At 35.9% G+C, this 26,756-nt stretch overlaps 1 protein-coding gene across 5 annotated transcripts in view; it reads left to right on the top strand.

The window, feature by feature from the left end:
* The window catches only part of LOC150099108 (protein disulfide-isomerase A5), a 953,872-nt gene that overhangs the window by 311,621 nt on the left and 615,495 nt on the right, over nucleotides 1–26,756 (top strand). For all 5 annotated transcript variants that reach the window (XR_016549469.1, XM_090404751.1, XM_090404750.1 and 2 more), the window contains exon 9: nucleotides 18,783–18,874. Coding sequence is in view for 4 of the 5 variants with exons in the window: in XM_090404751.1 (XP_090260877.1) it covers nucleotides 18,783–18,874 (92 nt within the window). In the remaining variant the exon portion in view is untranslated. The remainder of the gene's footprint in view (nucleotides 1–18,782; nucleotides 18,875–26,756) is intronic.

The raw sequence follows: 26,756 nt of genomic DNA, 5'->3' as shown, positions 1-26,756 counted from the left end.
ACCATCAGGACTTCTAGGAGAACGATAGCTTCATATCTTCATTCTCAGTTACTATTTGTAGTGCCTGCGTGCACGTGCCTTTTTGTAAGTTCCTTTTGAAAATGGCAACGTGACGTTGCTGAAATATCGGAAATATTTATTAAAGTATAATTTAATTTATATTCGGATCTATGTTGTTCAATTCCCTAAGTGATTTAGAAATGCATAACCAATGTATAAGCCTGTCTACGAGAATCTGCATCTATTGCACATGTAACTTACCTTATATTGGGGAAACTAGATGTACAATCCCTATTAAAAAAAGAGCACAAACGACACATTAAATTTAACAATTTTGGTGAGCAGGCCTCTCAGATCATGCTCTTAACACCCTACACCAAATTGATTGGAAAAGTACTTGCTCATTACATCATACAAAAACCTGGTATGAACAGAAATTTAAAGAAGCCTGTGAAATTTTGATTAACTACCCTTATCTTAACAATAATGGTAGCATAAAAATCTCAAAAATTTGGATGGCATGCATTCAGCCCACTTAGTTTCTAGCAAATCCTAACTTTAGGATCCTAAGCAATTTTCAGCTTTTATTGGTCACTGTCCATACCAGTTGGTTGTAATTTATATATATACTTATACAGGGTGTCCCAAAATTCAATCAAGATTTAAATTTAGCGCCATTTGTGCGGTAAAGTGTTGCCAACGAGAAAAAAAAGACAGTGTGACAGCTGACAGTTCAGGGTTATTAAAAATGGAGCACTACATGAAAGAACAACGCATTTTCATTGTTGAGCAATATTTTAAAAATAATGAAGGTTTGGCAGCTACAGTTCGCAATTTCGTACAAAATATGGGTGGAATAGTGATTTAACTTCATCAACTGTGAAAAGATTAATTAAAAAAATTCAAGGAAACTAGATCAATTAGTGATCTTATACACTCTGGCCATCCTTCAACAAGTTGTTCAACAGAAAACATTGAAGCAGTCCGTGAGAGTGTTGCTGAGAGTCCAAGAACATCAATTCGGCACCGTGGTCATGAATTGGGCATTTCGAGAAGCTCTCTACAGCGTATTCTCACAATTGACTAAAGAACTGAAGCCTACTGACCACACACAGCGAAGAGAGTTCGTTGAATGGATTATGGAACAACAATAAGTGGATGCTTATTTTTCGAACAGAATCATCTTCAGCGATGAGGCTCATTTTCATCTTGATGGCTTCGTTAATCGACAAAATTGTCACATTTGGGGTTCAGAAAATCCAGGAGTAATTGTTCAAATGACAAAGTTCAATTGACTCAAGAACTGAAGCCTACTGACCACACACAGCGAAGAGAGTTCGTTGAATGGATTATGGAACAACAATAAGTGGATGCTTATTTTTCGAACAAAATCATCTTCAGCGATGAGGTTCATTTTCATCTTGATGGCTTCGTTAATCGACAAAATTGTCGGATTTGGGGTTCAGAAAATCCATGAGTGATTGTTGAGAAACAAATGCATCCACAACGTGTCACTGTTTGGTGTGGATTTTGGGCTGGAGGCAACATAGGTCCATTCTTCTTCGAAAATGCGGCTGGTAAGGCAATAACAGTTAATGGCGCTCGCTATCGTGACATGATAATCCAGTTTTTTGTGCCTAAATTGCAAGATATGGATGTGGACGGCATGTGGTTTCAACAAGACGGTGCCACATGCCATACAGCCCGAGAAACAATTCAGTTACTGCATGAGTCATTTCCTGGTTGTGTAATTTCCCATTTTGGTGATCAGAATTGGCCGCCCAGATCATGTGACTTAACGCGTTGGACTTTTTTCTTTGGGGATTTTTGAAGTCTAAGGTTTATGCCGACAAGCCCACTACCACCTACACCTTGAAGGAGGAAATTGAGCGCTGTATCAATGAAATTCAGCCACATTTATGCAAAACGGTCATGGAAAATTTCGACAAAAGAGTGCATATGTGCCAGCAAAGCCATGAGGCCATTTACTTGATATGCTATTCCATGCATAACCCTATACTGTATACTTTATGAATCAATAAGAAATTACAATTTTTAATTAAAAACCTGTGTTTTCTATCAAAATTACTTCTTGCGTGAATTTTGAGACACCGTATATAAGTAATACTTGATTTTTATTTGTTATTTATTAACGTTTTCCTTTTTGTAAACATGTTGCTCTCCAGCTTAATTTAATTTTGTAACCTAATAGATGATAATAATAATAGGACTCTAGCTTTGATGTAGTAAGTTTTTTTTTCCCCCACCAGAGGTCAGGCCAATAGTTGTAACGGTTGGTCAGTAACTTTAACATGCCATATAGATTGAAGTGTAGCTTGTTTCTTTGTATATATGTGTATGCTCCAGTTGGTCACCTTAATGTGAAGGTCAAAATGTCAAGTGTTTATTTTGGTTTATATTAAACAAAAGTTTTACTCGAACATGGTAGTTGTTTCCAAATTTTCTTGTGTGCTCTGTTTTACTAAGGATTTTATGATGCCGTATTTCTGAGATGGGTGGTGTGCTGAGACGTGTGCCTGTAAAGGTAGGTTTTTCAGTAGCAGAAGTCCAAAGTGATCCATCTGGGATCTGTTGAATATTGAACTCCTAGAAAGGAAATAATCCTTTTAATGTTTATTTTTGTAATGTGAGTTTAATTCAGGTTGTAGATTGTTTATTTTATGTAAAAATAAATGTAGTTCTGGCTCTGCGTGATTTAGAGAAGGTTTGACAGGAATCTTGATTCTGTCAAATCTGTCATTGGGCACTTAGCTTCTTCAATAAAAAAAAATTCCCCAGAATTTTTCACAAGAATATAAGTCATTAAACTGACATCTTAAGGTATGATGCTGATCTTTGACATCACAGCCCTCCTCTTGAATATTCCACATGCTGAAATAGACAATCTTACCCAAAAATTTCAGGCAGACATAGTGAACTTATTCAAATTCACAATCACATCTGGGTATTTCACATGGAAAGAACAGCCATACCAGCAAGCAGAAGGAACTGCGATGGGTTTACCAATATCACTTAACCTAACAGACTTTTTTCTGGATCATCTAGAAGAAAGAATGTGCTTTTGACCCACAATCATCTATCTATCTTATGATGCATAGATGACATATTTGCAGTATGGAATCACACAGAGCCAGAACACCATTATTTTTACAAAAATTTAACAATCTACATCCCCAAATTAAATTCACATTAGAAAACAAAACATCAAAGAAGAATTTCCTTTCTAAATATTCACATCCAGTGGGATCAGGATGGATCGCTTTCTACTTCTGTCTACCAAAAACCTACCTCTACAGCAGTGGGTTTTAACCTTTTTAGTGATTGCCACCCCCTTAAATCTAAAAATAAGTTCTTGCACCCCCCTTGAAAAATGTATTTCTATTTCTTTATTTAGGAAATTACATCTATTGCAAGATAATTTATTTATTGAAAAATAAACACATACATTTACATTATTTAAGTTAAGGGATATTACATCCCATATTGTTTCATAGCCGAATAAGAAACTCAAAGAGTTTCATGCCGAATATAGAAACTATATAAAGTGCGGCGAGTCCAAGCGTAACAAATACCTGGATAGTGCAACACATAACACATTTGGTAGTGCAACACTGAGGCAACTCATAGCAAGGGTGGAGCAAGCTCTGAACACTGTTCTTGGTATTTACTCATAATGTGAACTTAGCTCCTAGGAGCTGTATTACTGTTCTACATTATGAGAGAAGGTCACTACCCAGACCGGTTTCAACCTTTATTTAGGTCTCATCAGTGAGTAGGTAGACCTAGTTAATACCAAGTCTGTAGCGAACAGAACTTACATATCCTACTATAAGAATTGCCAAGAGGGTGTCCTAATAAATTACTAATTATATTAAGAGCCAAAGGCTTCATTCAGCGACGTGAAATTATTTAAGTTAAGGGATATTACATCCCATCCCATGCCATCACAGGTAAGAGGCAGCATGAGATGTAATATCCCTTAACTTAAATAATTTCACGTTGCCGAGTTGAAGCCTTTGGCTCTTCGTATAATTAGTAACATACATTTTCATATACATACAAAACAATATCTCAATTTTTAATGGCTATGCTGTTGTTGTTTATTCATAATAATGCTTTTGAAGCGAGGCTCCTTTTTTGAAAGAGCTACGCGTAAGTCATCACTTGCATTTAAGCGATTTCCGGCTTTTGTTTTTATGTGCAAAATTGATGAAAATCGCATTTCACACAAGTAGGTGGTGGCAAATGGCAAAAGTGTCTGCAATGCTGTTTTTGCCAGCTGTGGATAAGGTTCTAACTTTGTACACCAGAATTGTTCTAATTCAGTTTTTCAAATTCCATTTGAATATGTGCATTGGCTCATATTTCAATAAGATCGTCTTTTATTAAATAGCTGTCGTCCATCGAATCTGGGTCAAATAGAAATGGATCCAGTATCCATCTCTGAACTTTGCTAATATTTCTCGTGGTAAAGTATCCATGAAATGATTCACTCAATAGTTGGAGGTGAATTGCAATTTCAGGTATAATTATTATTTTCTCATTTACCAGAATGATTGAATCAAGCAAAGGAAAGTTTGCAAAATTCCCATTTTCAACTCGACGTTTCAAAATTTTTAGTTTTTCAATAAATGAAGGTAATTTTTCACTAGCTGTTATTATGTTCTTACCAAATCCTTGCATTGATGTGTTTAATTCATTCAGGTGGCTAAATATATCTGCTGAGTAGGCTAGTCGAAGTATTGCTTCTCTTTTTTCAAAAGCTTTAACTAAATCACAATTTTGGTTAGTAAGAAACTGTATAATTTTCTCAAGTAATTCAAAAACCCTGTTTAGCATGCAGCCCTTGGAGAGCCACCATACTTCAGTGTGATAAAGAAGCACAATATGAACAGCACCGATTTCTTCGCACAAAGCACGAAAGATACGATGATTAAGCACTCGTCCTCGGATATACTGTACTACATTTACTCCAGTAGTTAAGTGTTGTTTTAAATTCTTTTTCAAAGCTTTCAATGCAAGTGCATGACAGTGCAACATGCAATGTGTTATTGTAACTTGCGGTATTTCTGTCTTGATATATGAAAAAAATCCAGAATTTTTGCCCAACATTGCAGGGGCACCATCAGTGCAAATTGAGCCTATCTCTTTCATGGGTATTTGATGTTTCAAATAAAAGTTTTTAATATGATTGAAAACATCAATTCCTTTTGTCGTCAATTCCAGTGGCTCACAAAAAAAAAAATTCTTCCAACCTCTCGTTTTCCTTAATGTATCGCACAAATACCAACAGTTGACTGCAATTATCAACATAAGTTGACTCGTCCAGTTGAATACTCACTTTTAGAGGACTGGCTTTGATATCTTCTACTACTTGCAGTAAAATATCAACACTGAGATCTTGAATGCGCAATCGAATCACATCGTTCGATAACGGAATGTGCTGAATTTTCCTTTGTGCTTCAGAACCCAATACAATTTTTGCAATTTCAAGTGCACATGGGCTTACCAATTCCTCAGCTATCGTACCTTTTCTTTTCTTAGCACACAGATATGCCACTTGATAAGAAGCTTCTAACAAGAAGCTTCTGCTTTTGAACTGCCGCAACGTCAAATTTTGTGATAGTACTTCTGGTATCAAATCGTGCCTTCTTATACTTCAAGATGTTAAGAGTATGCATAACACACAAATTCATCACCTGCAGATTCACCATCATGCTGATCGTTGAAATGCTCTAACAACTTTAACGGTTTAAGATTGGAGTTTGAAAATATTTTGCAACATAAAATGCTCGTTGCATACCAGCAACATAATCGTCTTTCCATTGGCGTTTTTTTCGACATAACGAGGGTTACTACAATCAATAAAATAATAATTATAGTTTTTCATAATTTGCAGAAAACCTTTATGTAATCAATTGATCGTATCCGGTATGGGCTTTAGTCACTGATTAATGTTGGTAAATTAAAGAAAATTAGTATTCGTTTCTGCATCAAACCACCTCGTTAACGTTCATATTCAGAGTATGCGAACATGTGCACGTATCAACCAGTTTCTTATTGTACTGCATGTGCTTGTAAGTGCGATACGCTGAGGCAAAGGTAGGAGTGGGGATCCCAAAAGTCGACGTGGCGTTCGCTAGTTTCTCACAGGTGGTCAGGCGGTAGTTTCTATCGAAAATTTAGAAACTTCTCTTGCACCCTTGGAAATGCTTTCTCGCACCCCTAGGGGTGCACACACCCCAGGTTAAGAACCACTGCACTACAGTACAATATATTCACATCAGCACACATCACCCATCTCAGAAATGCAACATCATAAAATCCTTAATGAGTAAGGCACACAATATTTGCATCTCCAAGGGATTGCTCAAACAGGAATTAGTAACTATCAAACAAACAGCTTTACTAAATAGATACAATCTAAGAAAAAAACAAACTATAGCTTCACACTCCAAGACAACATCCAAGAGAAGATGCAGAACTCCACAGGACTCTCGTTCTTTAATCAAAGGTATCTCTGAATAGGTAGCAGAGATTATGATAAAGCATTTAAAAAAACCATTAACCAGTTTCATAATCTGTTACCCTCTTCAAAAGATGAATTCTCAACAATGATGCTACCTGGAGTATACTAAGTGGTGTGTTCATACAATCTGTCATACCACAGACTTCACAGATCTATGTACAGATGTGAATGGCTATTCAAAGACAGTATCCAAACTCAATCGACCAAACATTAATCATAACAACTAAAAATTGTTATACTTATTTGTGTTAAATAGATTGTTATAAATAATTAACTTAATTAATGAGTCTTCTATTGGGTCAAGTTCCAAAGGAGTAGAAGGAATGCAAGATTGTACTGTTTCAAATGGGAGGTGACACAACTCAAGCATCAATTTGGGTTTCAAGTGTTGGAGAGGCTAATAACAGCCAGGATCCATAATTGGGTTGACTACAATGGAGGTATCTTTGGTGGACAGCACTCATAAGTCTCGTCTATCACAACATAGCATTGACACTAAACATAATATCCTGTGGGATAAAGCTTGTCTTCTCCACAGATGCAAATTTAAATATGAATGCCTTTTCAAAGAAAGTTGCGAAGCCCTTTTACATCGGCCGAATTTGAATCTAAATGACTGTCTCTCTCTCTCTCTTCCAAAAGTTTGGGAGATTCTCATCTTATGCAACCATCAATGAAATAGTTTTTAAGAATTATTTAATAATAATTTATTAATATTAATCTTCTGAGACACAGCAGCAATTTTCATTGGTAATCCACCGACTGTTCTGTACTTTGTATTCCATTCCTTTAACTGTTTCTTCTACGCTGATGATGTACTGTTACTTTCAGCATGAAATATTTGTACCTTTAATTCGTTAAAGTTATTACTGTTGGTTTTATACTTCTTAAGTTATTAATTATTAATACTTAGATTTTACAAAGGCTTTTGATAGATTACCAAATGATAAATTGATAGTCAAACTAGAGCAGATGGGGTTGGATATTCGATTAGTGCATTGGATTGCAGATTGGCTATCTGATAGGTATCAGCAAGTTGAGTGTGGGGAGCAATCTCCCGCAAGAGGAAAGTCACTAGCAGTGTGCCTCTGGGGTTTGTTGTAGGGCCATTGTGATTTAACATTTAATGTTATTGTGGAAGATTTTAATGGGGATATTCAGTTGTTTATAGATGATGCAAACAATTTTTCAAGTTGGGAAGAACTATGAGGAGTGGAGCAGATGTTGTGGTCTTAGAAGAAGACTTTAATAGATTGACTGAATAGGCACAGAAGTCGTGATGCCAGTTTAATGTAGTGAAATGTAAGGTTTTAAAATTTGGAAAACAAAGATGGGATGTAGAATTTACTATTTGTGAGGGTATATTGTTGTAGGTTGAGGAAATAAGAGATCTTGGAGTGATGGCAGATAAATATCAAAAATTTGAAGGACACGCTGCCAAAATTGCGAGGACGAGATGTCAAATTCTGGCAGTGATGCAAAGTACACTGACTTTTAGAAGCAAGGATATTCTGATTCCATTGCATAAGGCCTTGATTTCGATTAGGCCACATATGGACTGATGTGCACATATTTGGTCACTGGTTTTCAAAAGGATAAAGAGAGATTGGAAAGGGTCCAGAGGTGATTGACTAAAGCAATCTGGAATTTTGAACCTAAAGAAAGATTGAGAAGATGCAATTTACAGAGTCTAGTGGATAGGAGGAAGAAGGGTAATATGATAAAAATGTAAAATTTCGTAAGAGATTATTATAGGTTTAACATTGAAGAGGTTTTTCATAAAATGGTGGGAGATCAGGGGAGAACAGAGGTCATCCCTGGAGGCTGTATAAGGAGGGTGGGAGGAAGTGAGTTGGGAAGCTCTCTCTCTCTCTCTTTTTTTTTTTTTTTTTTTTGTACAGAGAGTTGTGAATGATTGCATTACATTGTCTGAGAATGTGATGTCTACAGAGAATTGGAATGTATTCAAGTCACAGTATGATGAGCAGTGTGTATGACAAAGGGTCTTCCTGTGATGAGTTTCTGACTCCATGGGCCTCTTGGGATAATAATTTATTCTTCTTCTAGCTTTACAACTCTTTATGAGGTTTAGCTTGCAAAACAATTTTTAGCCATTCATTTCTTTATTGTGAAATATTCTTCCAATTGTGATAATATTAGTAATTATTATTATTTTTGACCCCTTGTTGAAAGTTTTTTCACCTGCTTATACTATAAATTAAAGATGCCAAGAAATTATATTCTTAGTTTCATCCTTTATCCAAGTGTAAGCAAACAAAGTTTGCACATGAAGTAACTTCACGACTGGGCTATTTGTATATAGAGGCTAATGGCTTCACATCAATTGCCTTAGTATTCCATAATGCAATGCATATATCCTTTGGGACATGTATAATGCTATCCATTATGGTCTAGGTAGTGGCCCTTCCCATACATGTCTGAAAGGATATATGCATTGCATTATGGGATACTAACGCAATTAATGTGAAGTCATTAGCCTGTTTACAAGTAGCCAGTTGTGAAGTTACTTCATGTGCTGACTTTGTTTGCTTACACTTGGATAAAGTATGAAACCAAGAATATAATTTCTTGGCATCTTTAATTTTTAGACCCATTGTTTTTAAATTAACAAACATGCATTTACATGTACAATGGGATTCAAATTTGGCACATTCTGTTGTGTTCTGCTGCTCAAATTACTTGCCATTGTTCTTCACTCTCAGTGATGATTTTTTTACAATATGTAAGATGAATTATTTGTTAAATAAGTTGAAATATGGAATATACGATATGATATATACGAGATATGATAATATATGATAGATAAAATGAAATATTTGTTAAATTAATATAATTTTCTACACTGGTACAAATGTAATTATTTAATTTTGTACATTTATATAATGTTATTTTTTACTATTTTTATCATCTCTAATTCCTTTACTGTACTTTTTCCTCCATGTCTATGCTTTTTCAACATCCTCCAAGACTGTTCTGCCTTCTACGTGATTTTTTTTTACCCAAAATCTTCCCATGATTTTTGTTTAATACCTTTTACACAAAGATTAACATTCTTACATTTTTTTTGTTGTTCATGTTTTGCTATTTTACTCTCCAGGAACTTTTGCTTTGATATAACATCTTCCAGGATTTCTATTTTAACCTTTTTGACTCCACCAGGAAGTTTGAAATTTTCTATCCTTACAGATAACTTTACCACTTCCCTACTTTGTTCAGTGATCAGTTTTTTCCTTCAGATTTTGTTATTGAGACTCCAACATTTGCTTCTTTATTTCACATACTTTTTTTTTAAGTTTCAGTAAGGAAATAGAGTAGACATATTACTAACTATTATAATAACAGAATTAACTCATGTAAATTAGTCTTTATTCGTAGAATTTTCACCTGAGTATCACAGGCATCATCAGTACGGGTACAAGGCTAATTAAACAATAACTGTTATATTCACAAAGTGCCACCTTAGTAGCTAAGGTTAAATTTCCTAAATAAAAAAAAAAAAATCAGCTAACGCCTATTTGTTCCCGTATAGGGAGTAGGCGGGGTCGTTTACCTTACTAACTTTTGGAGACTGAGTGGGCAGTTCAATCTCCACTGGTAGCCAATCAGAGAGATAGCTGGGCCAAGGCTATAACTGATTCATCGGTACACAGTGAAGAAGGCGACAAGCTAGTGCCGCCATCTTGTGATCCCTAACCCTAACACAATATTTTTAATGTCTGAAAATAGTGTATGATGAAATACATAGGCACAAACATAGGCACAGATGACTTGCTACTGCTTCTGCCTGGTATCTCCAGCTCTGGGCCTGGCTCCCACTGAAGAGACCTCAATAAAGGTCGAAACTAGTCTGGGTAGATGGCCAATCCCTTTAATGCATAACAGTATACATATCCACATAGGAAATGTGTTTTGCATTATGGGAGATACTGGGTTAGAAGTGCCTGGTAGCTTGCTCCACCTTTGCCACGAGTTGCCTAGGTGTTGCACTACTTACTGGATAAGATAGTACAACACTATATTTAGTCCTGAAGATATTTTCAGGCGCAAACTTTGTTTGCTCTCACTGGGATAAAGGATTAAACTAAATCTATTATAGTCTAACCTAGTGATAAATAAATTTTCAACATCTTTTTCTAAATCCAGAGTAATTTTTAAAAAAGGTGATAAACCTTTTGGCAACTCCCATAGGCACAGATGACTTGCTACTGCTTCTGCCTGGTATCTCCAGCTCTGGGCCTGGCTCCCACTGAAGAGACCTCAATAAAGGTCGAAACTAGTCTGGGTAGATGGCCAATCCCTTTAATGCATAACAGTATACATATCCACATAGGAAATGTGTTTTGCATTATGGGAGATACTGGGTTAGAAGTGCCTGGTAGCTTGCTCCACCTTTGCCACGAGTTGCCTAGGTGTTGCACTACTTACTGGATAAGATAGTACAACACTATATTTAGTCCTGAAGATATTTTCAGGCGCAAACTTTGTTTGCTCTCACTGGGATAAAGGATTAAACTAAATCTATTATAGAAAATAGTGTATGTTCAACGGTTGATTTTCTTGAGTTTACGGGACGAAAAACCTGAGTTTCCGGGAGAAAAAACCTGCTAACCCGTGCCAAAGATCAATTAACTCGGGAACCGGTCAAAAAATGGCTTAGAAAAATTTCTCTAGTCGGCGACTAGATTTGAACCACAAAATACTTTCTTCGTGCCGTCATAGAATGCAAACGCCACTTCTACTGAGCTACACTTTTTTTTTTTTAACAACTTTATTATCCACTTTTGCAATTATTTACATCAGAATTAATTATATATACAATATATACAATTGTTATACCATTATTTCAATCGAAGTTTCATTTTATATTATATCATCATGTTATAATGTAGTTGTTACATTTCTGTTCTCTTAAAATGCCTTAACTTTCTTTACTTATAAACAGGGAATTTCATAACTGGTAGTTACATACACATTACTTTCTATTACATCAATTAAGGTATAATTCAGCTTTGTTAGCTTTTTTTTTTTAATTATATTTACATACCATATATATAAATATATATCACACTTATTATATATTTAACAATTTATATATTCTACAAGATAAATCATATATACACCTGTACAGCGAAATAACATTCATATGCAATGAAGTAGGAGAACATTCTTTTTTCCTGCGGTAGGAGATCTGTTCCAAATGACTCGGGCGCTGTTTCCTCTGATGGAGGTGGAGAGTTAGTATCCTTCCGAATTTACTTCCAACTTGCCCCATTTCCACTAGGAGTGATGAGGGTGTCGTTCTGTTGTTGGTTGGAGGGTTCGTCTGATGTAAGGTTGGAGGTTAAGTGTGTCCATTCTTCTGTAGTCATCCTTCTAGACTGGACTGAATCGGTGATCTCCTCCTGAATGTAGTGATATAATTTCGATATGGTTCCGGGACTGTCTTCTCTTCCATACGCTTGGTCGCACCTGTAAGCCCAAATTGCGTGCATCGTTAGGATTAGAACAATTGTTTGCACCCTGTTTATATGTTTTCCTTTTAGCCAGAATAATATTTCTTCATTGATTAATTTGATTTCAGGAAGCCATCTTTTAACGGCTCTCTCCAAGTTACTTCTGCTTCCTTGCAATATATCATTAGGTGGTATAGTATTTCCGGTTCCTGGCAAAACTGACAAGTTGCATGCCCTTCTATAGGTATACTTTTAGCCACTATCCACATCTTGGTTGGTAGGCAGGCATGGTGCACTTTAAAGATGGTTTTATACCTTGGATGTATTGGGAGCTTGAAGACATTTTTTAATATCCGACTGAGTGTGATTTGTCCTCTTCTTAATTCTCTATGTTGTGGTATGGGAATGGTTGTTCTGCTTAGTTTGTAGTATGTTGCTTTCGTTTTTTGACTTATTAAGGTTTCAGTGTTGATGCGCTCTGTTACAAATACGTATTCCTCCGCCATCTCTGTAAACATTCTGGAAACTCTTCTGTGAATCTCTGGCATTGTGCTGATTATTCTGTGTGGAAGGCATTTCTGTAGGAATGCTATTGCATATATCCGTGGTATGACTTAGTGTTTGCTTTCTGCAGTCTTCGCTCTGTTGATAACTGTTTTTAAGTGGATATTAAGTAGACCTAAATCTCCGGCTTCTAATTCGTGAAAGAGCGTTGTTCTCCTCATCGGTTCGTACCGAGAGTCCCAGACGTGGGTGGCGCACAGCCTGTGGATCTTGTCTGCCCATGGTACGGGATGCTCACTTTGTACTAGATGCGAGAGGATAAATATATGTTGCATATTCACGCTTTTCCACTTACAGATAGTTGTCTTGGGCGCATGGTATTTATTTTCCATGCAACAGCTGTGTGGAGTTCTTTCCACTGTTCATACGTTTCTGGGCCGCCTATTTTAACTCCCAGAACCAGTAAGTATTCCTGAGCTCTTATGCCTTGAGGAATCTCAGGGTTCTTTTCCCATTTTCCTATTAGCATGCAATGAGATTTATTTAGGTTTACTTTCAGGGCAGAAGCTGCTGCAAAGGCGTCTAGTAATTTCATTGACTCTTCTGTGGATGTTTCCGTCTCTAGGGTTAATGTGGTGTCGTCAGCATATACCAATATTTTTGCTTGGCTCTCCCCGTGAATATGTGTTCCCTTGATTTCTTTGTTGGATTTGATCGCTCTGATGACTGGTTCTAGTGCAAGGACGAAGAGGGCCATAGAGAGGGGTCTCCTTGTCTCACTGAGCATTTCATTTTAAAAGATGCAGATAGCTTCCTGATCACGATTACCTGACTTTCTGTATTCTTGTAGAAAGTTTGTAGCCAGTTCCTAAATTTTGGGCCAAAACTCATTTCCTCTACAACTTCGAATATACATACGTGGCTTATGGTGTCAAACACCTTTTCTATATCCAAGCCTAATAGGACACAGGGTTTGTCAGTCAGATTGTAGTACTCATATACTGATCTTAAATGAATAATTGTGTCTGCTATGTTTCTGCCCGTAATTGCACAAGTCTGTGCGGGAGATATTAATTTCTGTAGGTACTTCTGTATTCTATTGGATAGGATTTTTGAGATGATCTTGTAATCGGTGTTTAAAAGAGTTATCCCTCTCCATTGCTTTATGTCTTTTTATTTCTCTGTGTCTGAAGTTTTCGGGATAAGTGTGATGTACTCTGTGGTGAATCTGTCTGGCTTTATTTGTGTTTCGTATATTTCTTGCGTCAGTCTCATAAATAAATGCTCGAATTTTTGGAAGTAGTGCTTGTAAAATTCGTTTGTAAGACCGTCTTCTCCTGGGGATTTCTTGTCTGGTAAATGCCTTACTGTTTGCCTGAATTCTGGTGCTGTTATCGGGACGTCAATTTCTTCTGCCTCCTGCTGGGTTATTCTTAGGTATGAAGGGGAGGAATTTGTTTCTGTCCCATACCTCACTTTGTTTTTCTGAAAACAGTGTTGCGAAGTATTCATGAATAGCATGCAGTAGTTCTGCTTCTTCTTGAATAATTTTCCCGTCGTAGTGTAAACATTCTATTCTCTTTCTTTCGTAATTCCGTTTTTCGAAAATCCAAGCTGTGGATATTTTGCCCTCATCATTTTCTATGGTTCTTAACCAGGAGTGGAGACATACTTTTTTTTCTCTAATTAGATTTATTTCTTGTTTAACTTCTGGTTTGGTCCAATCCATATAGTACAAGCTGGATTGTTTCTTTAGATCTGTCTCTCTTTCTTGGTTTTGCTGGTGTTTTCTTTTGCATCTTTCCCAGGCTATGATTGGATTGACTATTTTTTCTATGGCTGATATTATATTTTGTACTCCTTTGTTGAATTCTTCATCTTTCGTTAAGTTCTGATTAAATTTATACAGTGGGAAATTTCTGATGAATTTTGTTCTTTTTTCCTTGTGAGGGGGTTGAAATTCTGCTATTACATGTAGTGATCGCTGAAAGTTACAGGGATATGTTCAACACTGCTCGCAGTGAAGCCTCTGTATTGGGACAGGTAAACCCTGTCAATTCTTGAGGCATTCCCAGGAACGAAATGTGTGAACTTCTTTTTTCTTGGATGCAGGAATCTGAAGGCATCTGTTAGCCCACAATATACAAAGGTCTTGATGTGTCCTTTCTGTGGCACTTGCGACCCTTTCTCCTGATCAATGAAGAGCTGTTCCACGAAGTTCATGTCACCTGCAATTACTGCTATGTTCTTCTGTTGCAGATTTTCTTTGATTATCTGCCAAAATGTTGTTTTTTCTTCACGTTTTGTTGGGCTGTACACATTCATTAAGATTATTATTTTATTGTCGAGATGTATGTCAACTTCTAGGGTTTTCTGTGCCTGACAGAGACTTCGTGGGACAGCAGTTGCATGTGTGGTGTCTTTTTTTGATAAGGATAACTACTCCACCACTAGAACTACTGCTGGCAGGTTCATTGATTAGGATGTAGTGATGGGCTAGTCTTTTTTCTAGTCGTGTTACTGGCTCTGGCACGTGAATTCTTTTTTCCTGCAGCATTACGATGTCTGGCAATTTTTTGTGAATTTCATTGATCAGCAGGTTTTGACATTTGGTATTTATCCCTTTACGATTTAGGCTCATTACCTTCATTTTGGTTCTGATTTGTTCTGTTACAATTATTCGGGTTGTTTTTTGTTTTGCTTCTTGCTCTGGTAGTATTTGGTGTGACTTTAATTTTTGTTCTTCGCTGTGTTTTAGGAGCTACGTTTTGTGTTGCTGGCGACTTGCTACTTGTTTGCCCTTGGGATTTTGGATTAGAGGTTATTTGTGACTCATTTGAGGTTTCCTGTCACCTGTACACAGTTCTTTCCACTAATCCCTTCCCTCTGTAATGGCTCAGGGCGACTTTCTAGAATTTCACTTTCTCTGCTTTCCTCCCTCTTATCGTCTGATATAGACATTTCTGGACCAGTGGTTTTGTTGTCTTTTTGTAACATGAAGTTTTTTTTTCCTTCCCTGTCTGTCGATGAGTTGTTGCTTCCGTTGTTATTCTCCCTATTTTCTTCTTTACCTTTATTATGCCCATCTGCGTCTTGCAGATCCTCTTCTCTGCCTTCCATGTCTGGAGACCCTTCGTTTTGCCTCAGTATGGAAGCGTACGTGCTACCCTTGCATTGATCTGCTGCATGACCTATGTGATTGCACTTTTCACATTTCGGCTCATTGCAGTGTCTGTGTAGATGTCCAATTTTTTTACAGCGGAAGCAGGATGGCGTTCTTCCTGGGACGACGACTATTCCCATAACCTTTTTCACTCGTATAGTATATGGGATGTCATCAATTTTTGCACCTTCGTTGAGTTCTATGACTAATTTTTTTTTTGTTGCTTAGGACATGAGACCAGTCATCATTCCTAATTGTTGTTTTCCAGAAATTCAATTTTTCCGAATCTTTTAAAGTGGAGAGCAACTAAGTGATTTGGTATGTGGGGTGGCATCCAGTGTATTAAAATTTTTAATTTCCTATATGCATTTATATTAATAATTTCACAGGTGCCATTCCTCACTTGGATGTTCCCCATGCTGGCAAATCGTTCTTTAATGGTCAGTTGTTTGAACGACAGTAGAAAAACATAATTGTATTTTAGATGACCTAAATGCCACACATCACTTCCTTTAACTTTGTTTTTCGTAAGGCTTTTAATTATGTCCTCTTCGGTGTAAGGACCGCATTTTGCGTCACATTTAAGAATAACAGTTTTAGACCAGTCTATTTCGAGTGGTAAGTTTAGCAATTTTAATAGGTCCTGCGAGTTAAAACCTTCAGACCAATTTTCTTGTTCACTATCAGCTTTAGGTTCAATATCGTTATTTCTATTCATTATGCTATTCATATCACGAGATGGTTGAAACCAAAAGGTACTTACAGTTCCTTCTTTGTTTACCTTCGCATTAGTTTGCGAAGCTACGATTGATCTTCGGTCTTCCTCTGCGGCCTGCAGCTTGGGGGTTGGGGCAAGGGTTGCACGGATCACTAACAATAGGAAGCACTAAAAAACACGTCGGCACTCTATGAAAGCTAGAGGCACTCTCTCTACTACACAGGCTTTCCTAAATTTATATAATTATTATTATTTTTAAAAAATTTTAAAAATTATTTAATTAATTTTAATTATTTAAATTTAATTATTTAGTTATTTAATTATTAAAAAATAATTATTTAATTATTAAATAATTATTCAATTATAATTTAAAAATTTTTTCTTTTTTATATATATATATATATATATATATATATATATTTTTTTTTTTTTTTTTTTTTTTATGAAAAAAAAATTGAATGACTAGAACCGAGATTTAATTAAAAAGGTTTTAACATAAATTAAATCTCGGTTCTAGTCATTCAATTTTTTTCATAAAACTATGTATGTTAACTGAGTCAATGATCATTCTGTCATATATATTTAATTGTATTTTAGATGACCTAAATGCCATACATCACTTCCTTTAACTTTGTTTTTCGTAAGGCTTTTAATTATGTCCTCCTTGGTGTAAGGACCGCATTTTGCATCACATTTAAGAATAACGGTTTTAGACCAGTCTATTTTGAGTGATAAGTTTAGCGATTTTAATAGGTCCTGCGAGTTAAAACCTTCAGACCGATTTTCTTGTTCAATATCGTTATTTCTATTCATTATGCTATTCATATCACCAGATGGTTGAAACCAAAAGGTACTTACAGTTCCTTCTTTGTTTACCTTTGCATTAGTCTGCGAAGCTATGGTTGATCTTCGTCTATGATAACCCACACGAGCAGGGAATCTGGTAGACACCTGAATAGCTGAGATGTGGGAGCTTGTCCTTTGGAGACATTAGGAATGTGGAGATTTTTCTGACGGGTCGAAAAGCCACTCAAATATTTAGTGGTTTTAGCACTTAGCTATGCGTTCAGCAGGTACTACAAAAACACTAGTTCATAGAGCCCACTCCTTTTGTTCTTCAGAAGAACTTTAACAAAAAGAATTACAGTATATTAATTCCTCCTTCATTCATATTCAATGGCTATAAGAAGTCCTTCATAAAAAGAGCTTTAAGTAGTCGTGCTCCAGCATCCTCTTCAAATGCAGAAGTACGTATACACGTATACCTATCCCCTATGTATGAGTGTTTAGTGAACGCATAGCTAAGATGCTAAAACCACTAAATATCTGTGTGACTTTTCCACCCCTCAGAAAAATCTCCACATTCCTAATGTCTCCAAAGGACAAGCTCCCACATCTCAGCTATTCAGGTGTCTACCAGATTCCCTGCTCGTGTGGGTTATCATATTTCAGACAAACAGAAAGATCTGCTCAGGTCCGGTTAGAAGAACACCAGTCGTATATCCAGTACCTTGAACCCAAACAGTCTGAAATTGCAGAACATGCCATCAATACCAGACATAGAGTTAAGTGGAACAAGACAAAAGCCATTCACAAAAGTCGGTTCCTAATGGAACGGCTATACAAAAAAACATGTGAAACATTACTTCACTACCCTAACCTAAACAGATCCAATGGTCTACGTCTTTCTCCCTTGTGGGAGATAGTAGTTTATAATGCAGCAGATCTTTCCTAACATAAAATTGTATACACACATATATATATTTTATTATATAAAAAAAAATTTTTTTTTTAATTATTATAATTGAATAATAGAATAATTATTATTTAATAATTAAATTTAAATAATTAAATAAATTTAGGAAATTTAACCTTGCTACTTAGGCGGAGCTTTGTGAATATAACAGTTATTGTTTAATTAGCCTTGTACCTGTACTGATGATGCCTGTGATACTCAGGTGAAAATTCTATGAATAAAGAATAATTTACCTGAGTTTATTCCGTTATTATAATAGTTAGTAATACCCCCCCCCCCTCAATAACACGATGTTTTGTGTCTACCTTTCACCTCTGGATTCTGTTAACTTTGATTATTTTGTAAAGAAGAAAAGTGTTCTGCTAAAAAGTGAATGGTGATTGTCTTTTCATAATTTTTGTTTCTGTATGTGGCTTTATCTCCTTCTTAAAACATGGTGCTAGTAATGACTGATCCATGTTCTGAACAGAAATACAGCATTGTTATTATATATTATTTTTACCATTATTATTTTTGTATAGTATTAAGTGATAATTCCACACATTAAAAATGCTTTAGCAAGGCTTATGTGATCTAAATTCTTATTTTATTTTATTTTTTTTAATTCAAATAATTAGGTTCTTGCAGCAATGGATGTTAATAAACCTGAGAATGCAGTTGTTCGTCGACATTTTAATATAACTGGATTTCCTACACTTTTGTATTTTGAGTGAGTGTGATAATCTGAACAGTTGATTTAAAACATAACTACATGATAGTTAAATCAAATTTATAGCTCTTTATCTAATTTCAAGTTTGAATATTGATTATAAGTAATAAAATTGATTCTGCACATGCTATTATACTATTAATTTATTGTGAAATGAACCAGAAAGAATGTTTTAAGAAATGTGTGCATTCCATTATATCTTTTTATTTATCTAAATAAATATAAAGCAAAGCTGATTTTAGAATTGCGATTTTAGGAATTATTTTGGAATTCTTATGGTGTACAGTAGGAGAGAATATGCAAATATAGTGAAAGCTTGGCAAACCATTATGATTCAAAGAATCAGTTTATTAAAGCACGTTATTTAACATTACCCCCTCCCCTCCATTCTTGATTAATTTTTGGGAATTAATATTAACACCGTTTTTAGAATAACATATTTTATTGTTCCTTGTTTGTAGCTTAAGAGGTTGAAGCGGGTTATTAATGTAGTATTTGACCAATGGGCGCTGATCATGTGTTCTTGACTTGTGTGAGTGGTGTGTGTGTTTGTGTGTGTGTGTGTGTAAGTAAGCTTAATGGGGGAAAAAAAAGATTAGCATTGTATTACAAGGATGATTGATCATGAGACACTTCGAGTTGACAGTTACACTTAATGGCCAGCCTATGAGCTCTATGAGAGCGGACATGCTAACTACTCAGCCAAGGCTGCTTCCTTGTTGGCCGAGTGGATAGCATGTCTACTCTCCAGCCAAGAGGCTGCGGGTTCGAATTCTGCCATGGGCATGGATGTTTGTGATTGCCCTACAAACATTGTGTGGAAAGGGAACCTGCGACCCTACCACTTATTCTAGCAGAAGACATCATTGCCAAAACCATGTGCAATACGGCAGTGACCATACGGCATCTACGGACGTCAAATGTGAAAAAAAAAGAGCTCTATACCCTTGATGGAAGAACGTCGAGAAAAATTAGACCAGTAGTGCTTGTGAATTAAGAGATTTTTGATATTTGTGACAAATTTTATTCATAGAATGAGGAAGGTAGGTTTTGAGTTAAATTAATAACTATAGTTATCACACAGGAACTACAAATGAGAGTGCACCTCAATGTATAAAACTTATTATTATTAGATAACAACTCCAAGGAGTACAAGGACACATCATAGGAGGATTGTAGGAGAATTGGTTATGGCATGAGTGAGGTAATTATGAGATCTACAAGTTTAATGCTAGGAAGGTGATATTCACAGTAAGGAAAAGGAAATATAAGAGAAAAGTAGTACTGCAAGCTAAGAATAATCCCAATGAGTTCGTTTGTGGTGAACAATAGGATGAGGAAATATGCAAGAATGATTTATTTACAGAAACTTCCACGGCTTACCGGAAATGGCCTAAGTTCAATTCTCATCATGATGAGAGGAATCTTTATATGTTTTTTTTTTTTTTCAATTGAAGGTGAGTTTGCTGATCTCATACGGAGGTAGCTGAGTTTTTTTTTTTCTCCTGGAAACTTGGGTTTTTCATCCTGTATACAGAAAAATTAGCCTTGAGAACACACACACACACAATTAACATACAAAGAATACTAGTGATTTTTGTGTCAGTTTGGTGTATATTTGGTGGATTAAGTGGTGAAGATAGAGAGTTGTACAGTAGGTGCCCTTCCTCGATAAGTCTTTGGATTCCTTGGAGGTGTCACATAATAATAATAATAAGAGTTTTTATATAAATCAAGTGGATATTAAATCCAGCATTATTTCAAAGCTGAATATTGAAACTGTGAAAGTTTCATAAAAAAAAGTTGATCGGAAAGCTTACGGGAATACACTTGCCTGTATTCACAAATTGCCCTACCGTGGACTACTTAGAAGACATGAGTGCTTGCCCACACATCCATATATATGTTTTCTATTGGTCCATTTTGATAAGGTTTCACTGGCCTCACAGCTGTTTCGAACTGGTTGGTTCTCAGAAACCAGGTAATTATCTAAGTAAAGCCCTGTCTAAAAATTAGGCGATCCCCCAGACCACTCCCTATGAGTGACTGAAAGATCATCCAACTCAGTGTTGGTTCCGCTCATTGACAAGCTCACCCTACCACTGAGCAGAACCGTTCATATTCTGGGGAAAGGCACCCACCAACATGGGCATGATAGAGGCCTGCTTGAAAATGCCAATACTCAGAGGCTCAAATTGCTCTCTCAAGGCAAAACTCCTCTGAAATCTTACGTCCCCTCCCTCTCAGTGGGAGACAGATCTGGAAGAAACTTTAAGAGAGTAAAAACTCTCATTCAGTACTAAAGAACTTGAAGGTCAGGAGATGTATTTTTCGTAAGCAAACTCTTGGTGCGTTTGTAAAGTATATATTAAAATAAAGAGCTAAAATAAAGCAAATTTATATAAATCATGTGGATATTAAATCCTTCATTATTTCAAAGCCGCATGTAGAAACTATGAAAGTTTCATCAAAAACGTTGACCAGAGAGAGCTTATAGGAATACACTCACCAGCATTGCCATATTGAAACCTTTTTGCTCTTTATTTTAGCAAATACTTTATGCACCAACTGAGAGTTTGCTTATGAAAATTACACCTCTAGGACATTTAAAGTTTCTTTGTACTGAATGAGAGTTTTTGCTCTCTTAAGGTTTCTGCTTGGTCTCTGTGGAGAACCATTTCAAAACAGCTATCAGGCCAGTGAAACCTTCTATTGGTTCAAAATGGACCAATAGAAGGTTTCACTTGATTTATATGAATTTGCATCACTGAACTGAAGCCTTTTGGCTCTTTATTTTAGTAAATAATAAGAGTTTTTGAATAAAGTTGTATATATATATACGTTACAGTTAAAGTGATAAATCTGGTTATTATTAATAATTACCAGTTAAAGTGAATAATTAGAATTAAAGTGAATTACAATTATTCACTTTAACTGGTTAAAGTGAATAATTCCTAGAGAAGTCTGGTAAATGTAATAAAAACATGATTTATAAAAAATATTTTATTTAATAGCAGAAAGAAAAGGAGATAAATACATTATTATTATATTGTTGTCCAGTAAAAAACAAATTACTTTGCAAGAAAGACCTCTGTGGCACTTGGAATTACAACGATTTCTGACTTTTTACATTTGCAGCAATTTGAATTACAGTGGGCTGTACAATTGCAATATTGGAAATCTTGACCACCTGAATTAAAATTCTTGTGGGCACATTCTCTTAGACTTATCTCAATATCAGAAACTTCATTAACTGAAATAAAAGTTTCTTTACAAACGGTAAATTCGTTCCTCGAATAGAGTTGGTTTGAAATACCATATTTTGTACCTAATTTATATAGGTTTTCATTCTCAATAGAAATTATAACAGCTATAATATTCTGGTTATCGGTCTTAGCCCTGTCTACTTCTGGAATTCTTATCCGAACATTTTCTCCTACATTTGCAATTGGAAACTTAGTCATTGAAAGCCTTAATATTTTTTCAGCTTACTTCTTAAGTGGCTGCTTAGCAGAGTTTCCAGATTCTTGAATTTTTTCTGTGGTTTCATTGAGTGCAAAAGAAGTACTTTCCTTAATTTTCTCATTATTTTCTAATTCAACATTAGTTATATTTTTTATTTTGTTATCTTCCTTGTCGATCGTTCCTATTTCAGAAAAATGTTGTTTTCTTTCGATTTGGCTAACACTCTTATTTCTGTTTTTGTTTGGATCTCCAACAGATAAGTCATCACTCGTATTATCTATTTCCACTTCCATATTGTCACGTTTTTTGTCCTAATACTGCTTTCCCTCTCTGAGATTATCTTCTCACATTCAACATCCTTATTAGTTTGATCTTTTAATATCATCTCGAAATCTTCTTCACTTGTGAATTCTATCAAGGTATCGACTGGTAAGTATTTTTCAAACCTACCTTAGCTTTACAGCCAAACATAGCTTCATAGGGACTGCGATCTATTCCAGAGTGATGTGCTCTGTTTTTCATAAACTGAATAAATTTTATCCTTTCCGACCATTTTGTTGTTTTATTTGTTTCAAGCCATGTGGATAACATTTTTTCAATGTCTTGGTTTGCTCTTTCAACCGAGCCTTGTGATTGACTTTGCCGTGGTTTCTCATGAACAATCTTAAGCCCATTCCAGATTCTGCAGACTTCTTCAATAATTTTATTCGCGAATTCCCAACAATTGTCACTTTGCAAGATGCATTGGGCTCCAAATATTGTGACTACATCCAAAAGATGATGTGCAACTTCTGCAGCTCGTTTTGTTTTCAAAGCTCTAAGTTGAACAAATTTCGTAAGATGGTCTTGATGAACCATTATAAATTTATAATCGCCATCAGCTTGTGACTGTATATCAATTAAATCAATCTGACATCTAGAATTAAATTTGCTGCTTTTAATTGGTTTAACAATGAGCCCTTTTTTTTGGAATGCTCAATTTCTTTTGGCAGGGCTCACAAAGATTCAAATATATCATAATAATTTCAACTGTGATGTTCTTATAACTCTCTTTATGCTCTTTCATCGTTCTGTTTGGTCCTCCATGGCCGATGACAATATGAGTGTCATGAATTAACTGAAAATTTTCCTCCAAGAAAGTGTAGTACATAATCCGATCTCTTTCATTTTTAGCAGGTACGACGAGTTTTTCAACATTTCCAATTTTTACGATATCAAATCTTGATAACCGTTGATAATCTTTGGGTGTTTTGCCGGAAACCTTATCTTTGTTCTTTTTAACTTTCGCGAAAAATGAATAATACTCTTCTTTTGTAAATAACTGATTATTTGTCCCTTTTTTCGATCTCAACATATTAACTTGGTCGTTAAATCGTGTTCTCATTAAATCTAAATCTCCCATTATGCTTATGGCTACATAAAATCATTGAAAATGTGGAGAAATGTACACACGTAGTAGTGACTGATGTAAATAAGAAAAAAAGCAACCTCTCCTATTAACGTAGTAATCAGTACTTCTTCCAGGGCTTGTCAATTATGGTTATCTACAGGGCCGGTCCGAGATTATTGATGTCCCTAGGCAAAGAAATTTAATTAAAACCTATATATAAAACCTGTAAACATGTTTTTATTACATTTACCAGACTCCTCTAGAAATTATTCACTTTAACCGGTTAAAGTGATTAATTCTAATGATTCACTTTAACCAGTAATTATTAATAATAACCGGATTTATCACTTTAACCGTAACATATACACACACACACATATGTAGATTTTAATTCAAAGACTCCATTATAAGTGGGTGGTCTGAAAAGTGCTCAGCCTCGACCATAAATGGCAACACTATCAGCGAGATTTCTTTTTTTCTAAGTTGGTACATCTGTCATAAGCATACATGTGAAATTGCAAGTCATCTATCAAGTAGTTTGTTTTATACATCTGTCTGAAGCAAAAGTGTTGTCTGTATCCCTTGAAATGGATAAAATTCAGTATCGTGCGGTTATAAAATTATGCGTAAAAGGTTTAACGGCAAAAGAAATTCATTCGAAGTTCATAAAAGTTTATGGGCACTCTTCTCCTTCATTTTCGACAATTTAGAAATGGGCTCTTGATATTAAACATGGCCATACCAGCCTTGAAGATGATCCATGTGAAGGACATCCAAAAAGTGTAACAACACCACAAATCATTGATCAGTGTACGATATGTTATTGGATTACCAGCGAATCAAATTGCGTGAAACTATAGGCATTTCAAAATAACATGTAGGATATATTTTGCATGAAGAATTGCAAATGAAAAAGCTTTGCGCAAGATGGGTGCCATGCTTGCTCACAGCAGATCAAAAATGCACTCGCATGAAAATCTCTGAACAGTACTTGGAGAGTTTTAACAAGAATAAAACTGATTTTGTGCATCGATTTATTACTATGGATGAGACTTGGATTCACGAGTACACACACAAGAATCCACATAGCTGTCAAAACAGTGGATTGAAGCCAGTTGTTCAGCACCAATGAAGACAAGGTCATGGTATGACTGTTTTGGGATGCTAAATTTCATTACTTTAGCTGAAGTAACTAGAACAGGATTACATATGGGTGAGTCTTTGGTGAATGATTCAGTAATAAATAGTATGGGAGTGATTGGGAGTCAACATAATAAAACCACAAGTGGCCTAGAAGAAATGAGATGTAGTGAGAGTGGGGGGGTAAGTAATAGAGAGTTGAGTAACGAAGCTGGGAGAGTCATGCTGAATAGTGTAGAGAATGAGTCCATGAGTGTGGACTTGAATGAAGTTAAGAGTGGTAAAATATATGGTGATTCTATGATTAAGGGTATGGAGAGTGGTATGCATGAGGAGTGCTTGGCTGATGGGACAATAGAAAGAGTGGCTTTAGCAATAAAGATAGGGCATGAAGCAGACAAGATGATAGTTATGGTGGGTACGAATGACCTGAGAGGTAGTATAAATCGGGTAGGAAAAGATTTAAGAACATTATTAGATATTGTGAAGAGGAAAAGTGTCAATGGGAGAATAGTGTGTGTGCTGCCTCGTTTTGACAATTACGAGTTAAGTAGACGAGCAATGATAATGAATGATATGATTGCAAGAATGTGCAGAAAAAGAGGTCTGGAGTTTGTTGATGTTTGGAGTGTGTTTGAAGGAAAAAGGCAGTTGTATGCTAGAGATGGACTGCATCTTAACATGGAAGGACATAAGCGATTGAAGAAGTTATTGTTTACTGAACAGGTTGAAGTTATTGGGCAGGTAAACTAATATTGAAAAGGTTGAGTGTAAGAGAGAGAAACTTTAACACTGATTGTGTATTTATTGATCCTTATAGGCAGAATAAATTGCATAAGAGAGGGGATAAAAATCGGCATAGGACTACGGTAGTTAGTGACTTATATATCAGTTCTAAAGCCGGTACAAGATCTAGAGGGAATCTGCAATTTTTGTATACCAATGCTAGAAGCATTCGAAATAAGAGAGAAGAATTTTTGGCATTAGTCAGTGAAATCTCACCAAAAGTTGTAGGCATTAGTGAAACTTGGCTGTCAGCAGAAGATGTGGTCACTGGAATTGAATGTGATGGGTACAGTATTTTCAGGGAGGATAGAGATGATAGAACAGGAGGAGGAGTATTGTTGATGATAGCTGATGTGTTGCAGCCAAAGAAAGTAGTATATCATGATGATAGACATGTGAAGGAGAGTTCATTTGAGGCAGTCTGGTGCGAAATAGTGACCAACGCAACCAAATATACAGTTGGATGCTGCTATAGGCCAGGGAGTACGGGGGAAGATATTGAATTCATGCATCAGCAACTTAGTGCAATGAGTGAAGGCTTAGTGATTATTATGGGGGATTTTAATTATGGTGATATCAATTGGAAGGAGGAAATATCACGTAGCAAAAAGGAAATGGAGTTCATACATCTTCTACGAGATAATTACTTGAAACAGCACGTAACTGAAGGGACACGTGGTGTGAGAGTGTTGGACCTGGTTATTGGTTCAGAGGTTATATGCATAAGTAAGGTGTCCTCGTTACCTCCAGTTGGTGAAAGCGATCATGTGGTATTGACTTGGGAGGTTGCAAAATCTGTGGATTTTTCTATTAAGAAGGGGTATGTACGGAACTACAGGTTAGGCAATTATAACAAGCTTCGGAGTGAGCTTGCAGCCATCCCATGGCAGAACATATTGCAAGGGAAAGATGTTAGCAGTGCTTGGGATAAAATCAGCGGGTATCTGAGGAAAGCAATATCAGATTGTGTCCCCATGGTCAGGAGGTCAAACAAGGCAGGCATTAGATGGATGAGCAGTAGTATCAAGCTTGAACTGCAAAAAAAGAAAATGTTATGGAGAATTTACAAGGAGAAAGGCGATCAGGACACCCATGAGCAGT

Source organism: Typopeltis vanoorti, chromosome 15 (assembly GCF_054136105.1).
Source record: "Typopeltis vanoorti isolate ZY-2024b chromosome 15, IOZ_Tvanoo_1.0, whole genome shotgun sequence".
NCBI classification, from domain to species: domain Eukaryota; kingdom Metazoa; phylum Arthropoda; class Arachnida; order Uropygi; family Thelyphonidae; genus Typopeltis; species Typopeltis vanoorti.
Note: the sequence above shows the minus strand (reverse complement) of the source record. Positions and strands in the feature narration are given on the sequence as shown.